The sequence below is a fragment of the Belonocnema kinseyi genome, chromosome 3 (assembly GCF_010883055.1).
Source record: "Belonocnema kinseyi isolate 2016_QV_RU_SX_M_011 chromosome 3, B_treatae_v1, whole genome shotgun sequence".
Lineage (NCBI taxonomy): Eukaryota > Metazoa > Arthropoda > Insecta > Hymenoptera > Cynipidae > Belonocnema > Belonocnema kinseyi.
This window is the reverse complement of record NC_046659.1, coordinates 122,916,981-122,921,626: the sequence shown is the minus strand read 5'-3', so window position 1 is coordinate 122,921,626 and position 4,646 is coordinate 122,916,981. Positions and strand designations below refer to the sequence as shown.

General features: G+C 29.1%; 1 protein-coding gene across 1 annotated transcript in view; it reads left to right on the top strand.

Annotated features, from left to right (window-relative positions):
• Nucleotides 1–429: 429 nt before the first annotated feature.
• The window catches only part of LOC117168903 (putative elongator complex protein 1), a 17,336-nt gene continuing 13,119 nt past the window's right edge, over nucleotides 430–4,646 (top strand). Inside the window, exons 1-2 of the mRNA XM_033354835.1 lie at nucleotides 430–948; nucleotides 3,032–3,457. Coding sequence (XP_033210726.1) covers nucleotides 514–948; nucleotides 3,032–3,457 — 861 coding nt within the window. The 5' untranslated portion in view covers nucleotides 430–513. The remainder of the gene's footprint in view (nucleotides 949–3,031; nucleotides 3,458–4,646) is intronic.

Below are 4,646 nucleotides of genomic sequence, written 5' to 3'. Positions count from 1 at the left end.
TTCACATTATTTATAAAAGACGTGCTTTTTTCACAGCGTTAAGAATAAAAGTGTTTTTTTCACAGCAATATAATTTACGGGTTCATTCTCCGAAGCATCGGCGACATAGTGTTATAATTGAAAACCAATCGTAAATTCTAAAATAAAATTTTCTATTATTTTCTTAGATGATTAGTGATTTTACTTAAATAATTAATATATAAATTCTTGTTATCTGCAAGGATACAAAGTTTCATTATTTAACATATTTTTTAACCACTGCTGTTGTAACTGCTTATTTGTAGATGTTCTGTTTAAATGTACCGCCTTTTTTAGTATAATAACTTGTCACCAGATGGGCTTTTTATATTTTGAAAGTCAGCTGATGGAGATTCCACTCTATTCAACTCTATTATTTTATTCTGTGGCCAACACACGTGTTTCGGCTGTTTTCCCAGTATCACCTATTGTTTATACCAATAATGGAAATCTAAATGAAAATACTGTTTGAAAGTGTATAAACATCACCTCAACATGAGGAATTTAACGATTTACAATCAAGATGTTCGTAAACATTCGAATATTGAAGAATATTCCAAACTTAAATCTTATTTTTGCTGCGTTCACCCGGACAATGATGATTTTTATTTTCTGACACAATACGGAATAGATCTTACACCTTCCGATAAAGTAAAGCCAACAAATGTTTTGGATTTTGATCGTTACGGTGACTATCGTCCGGTGGGCATGGTCAGTTGTCATCATCTAGTTTATTTTGCCTTCGAGTGTGGAAAACTTGTGAGTGTTGATATTCATGATGACAGTGGAGACTTTGAAGATGATGTCTTTGAGGATTTACAAATGAATTTGCACTGTATGAACATGAGTCCTGATCAGGATATCATTGCCTTGGTTGGTAAAGACGGAACTGTCATTACTGTGGACATGAATTTTCAAGTAATTGCCAAGGTAAGTTCATTATTTAATTGCTTATATCTTGTATTGTTTGTCACTAGGATCTAGCGAATCACGAAAAAAACGGGGAAGGTTCTTCTTCTATCGCAAAATCAACTTTTTTGATATTGCGTATTAGATACATATATATGAAATCGTTAAAATTGAAGGATTTTCCATTGTAAGCCTTCAAAATTAAAGTATTTAAATTAAGTGTTTCAAATTACATTCCTTTAAAATATGAGTCTGAATAACGGAATAATTTGTAATTGTATAATATTTTTTAAATTGAAGAATTTAAAAACTTTCAACTCTTGAAAATCGTAATTATTTAAATTGTCTATCTTTTAAATCGAAGATTTTCTTAATTTACAAAATTTACAATTATAAATGATAAAATTTTTGTTTTACGATTTAAAATGTTGACTTTTTTATGTTTGCATTTGAAATATTATCAATTTCGAAGATTTTATATTAAAAAAAATAAAAGACATTTAAATTTCAAAAATGATGTCGTTAGAATCACTAAATTTCAAATTGCATCAATCTGGAAGATGGAAAATTGAAAACTCTTGATTTACTATCTTCAAAATCATCCCAAGTTAAGAATTGTTATTTATATATATTTCAAAATTAACAAGTTTTCAATTCTAAATCTCTAAAATTGAAAAGTATTAAATTGGAAATCGTTTTTAGAAGTATTTCAATTAAGTGTTTCAAATTAAATTCCTTTAAAGTATAAGTCTTAATAATGGAAATATTTTTGAAATTGAAAATTTTTTTAATCGTAACACTTTAAAATTTGCAATATTTGAATTTTCAATCTTTAAAATGAAAGATTTTCAAATTTAAAAAATTAAAAAGTGTAAAGGTTTTAAGTTTAAAAATAAAAAATGGTGCATTTTTTATGTTTTGCATTTGAAATTTCATCAACTTGGAAGATTTAAAATTGAAAACTCTTGATTTTTGATCTTCAAAGTCATCAGAATTTAAGAATGTTTATTTATTCAACTTTAAAGTTGAAGACATTTGAACTGGAAATCGTTAAAAATAAAGAATTTGAATTTCAAACCTTTAAAATTTTAGAACTTTCATTTGTGAATCTTGAACATTAAAAAGTTTTTAATTTTAATAATTTGTTCGCGTCTTTGAGACGCATTGACCTATTGTTGAAAATTTTATGACCTACCAGTTCCGATTTATGAAATTAAAAAAAAAGGGTTTTATTCTATTTATATGAGAAAAGCGGTTTTGATATGCAAGATACGACAATACTATATTTAGTGTATTTGTACATAATATATATGTACATAATACTATATGTATTGCATTTTTTAAAATAAATGTAATAAATGTGCATCCTTGAGGCGCATCGATTCTGTATTAATGAGCAAAACCTTGTTCATATTAAGAATCCTGCAGTACTGTATCTGAAATGCTTGTTCGCGTCTTTGAGACATGTCGAACCTTTTTCATTGACGAAACTCTTGTAACCTCATATGATTTAGCAATACCGAGTTATAAATTAAAAAAACATGCTCTTAATATGAGGATAACTTTTTAAATATTTTGAATACAACAGAAATGTATATGATATATTTGTTCGCGTCTGCAAGACTCATCGATTGACCAAATGAAGAACCTTTCATGGCATACCGTAACCTATCAATATCATTTTTTAATTTTGTAACAAAATCATCTATCTTTATCGGAGGTTTTATTTTTTTATATATTGAGAATATATTATAATATAACAGTACTGCATTTGATGTAATTGTTCGTGTCTTTGAGACGCGTGGATTCGTCTATTGATGAACTTTTGATGATGATTCTTGATTAATTAATAGCGACATAGTACCGTAGTACCGTAGGTTGAAAAGTTGTTCATTATAAGAAAACACAGCGATTGACATTTTAGTGGGCTTACAAAAATACATCTTTAAATTGGTCATGGAAGGGGGGGGGGGGGGCGGGAAAAGACACGAGAATTTGAAATTGCTTAGTCACTAGACAGTCTGGTAATGGTTTATATAATTTCAATCACACAACTTTGCAAAAAAGGTTTTGGTATCTTTAGAACGCAAACTCTTTTGTTTAGGTCAACTTATTTTCAACTGATTTTGGAGAAAAGCAGTTCGTAACAGTTGGTTGGGGAAAGAAAGAAACGCAATTCCACGGTTCTGAAGGAAAGGCTGCTGCAAAAGCAAAACCAACAGTTTTTACGAAGTCCGAAACGGATGATGGAATCCCTAGAATAACTTGGAGAGGTGACAGCAGTATGTTTGCCGTCAGTTTCATAAATAACGAAACTGGAACTCGACAATTTAAAGTGTTTAGTCGAGAAGGTGTTTTGCAATACACGAGCGAATTATTAGATGGTTTGGAGGAAAATATATCCTGGAAACCTTCAGGAAATCTAATTGCAACTACTCAGAAGCAACCGAACAAGCATGTCGTTGCTTTATTCGAAAGAAATGGATTAAGGCACAGAGAATTCTCTTTGCCTTCGAATTTGAAGCTCAAGGTTTAAATTTCATATTTATCTTGTGTTTGGAGAACGTTTACCGGTCAAATGCTGCTAAGTAGATTAAACATCTTTTATTAAATTAATTAAATCTCACCATAAACCAACTACGATGCAGAAAATCTACCAAGTGCAATAATGTGGATTTGGGGAAATTAAAGTTGGCCAAGTAATTTTGAACAAAAATATTCATAATAAAATATAGTAAGACACTTTTTTTATAAAGTACCCTATAGAAGTTTTGAAAACAAATTTAAAAAATAAATTTCAGACATTCAACTTAGCGTGATTATATTATACCGTCATTTTCCCATGCCCAGCGTTACAAAAAATTGAAATCATTTTTCTTACAACATTCAATCTCACCAATTCTTATAATGATTAATATGGGGTTTTAAATTTTATTTAAAAACTTTCATAGGGTATTTTATTTAAAAATTTCTTCATATATTTGATTAGAAATATTATTTTCCAAACTACTTGACCAACTATGATTTCACCAGATTTTTTGCATTCTTTTTTTTTTTTTTTAATTTGATTTCCAAAGTGTAAGAATAGAATTTATTATATAGAATTGGTATAGAATTGATAAAAACTTTAATTCTACCATCAAAAATAGAACTTAATTTATTATCTTGCCAAATTTTTAAAATTTTAGCAGTTATGTCATCTCTCATTTTTCATTTTTTACTCTAAATACGTAAGAAAATTTAAACTATTCAAGATATAGAAAATTCTTCCAATATTTATCGAGAATCTGTTACCACTGAGTACGTTATATCTTGATGGTAATTAGTTAAATATATTATGATGTACAGTTGAGTACATGCGAAAATATTGATTTTTATCATAAAATCTGATTCTTGGTAGCATTTTTTGTACGAGGGTAGTTCAATAAGTCCTTAGAATGACCAACAGATGGCGCGCGAATCGCTCCAAATCATCTGTTTTCAGTCAGCACCACTCCCGACTAGATATATGGTGCAGTCACAGTCCACATTTTCTGAGTTTACGTGTTTTTATAACCAATTCAAAAAAAAAAATTGCTCGTTAAGAAAAATGGAAAAAAACGAGTTCAGAGCGGTAGTCAAACATTTTCATTTAAAGGGTTTAACTCCATATGAGATAAAAAATGAATTGGACTCAGTTTATGGCACATCTGCCCCTGCCTTAGCAACGGTTTATAACT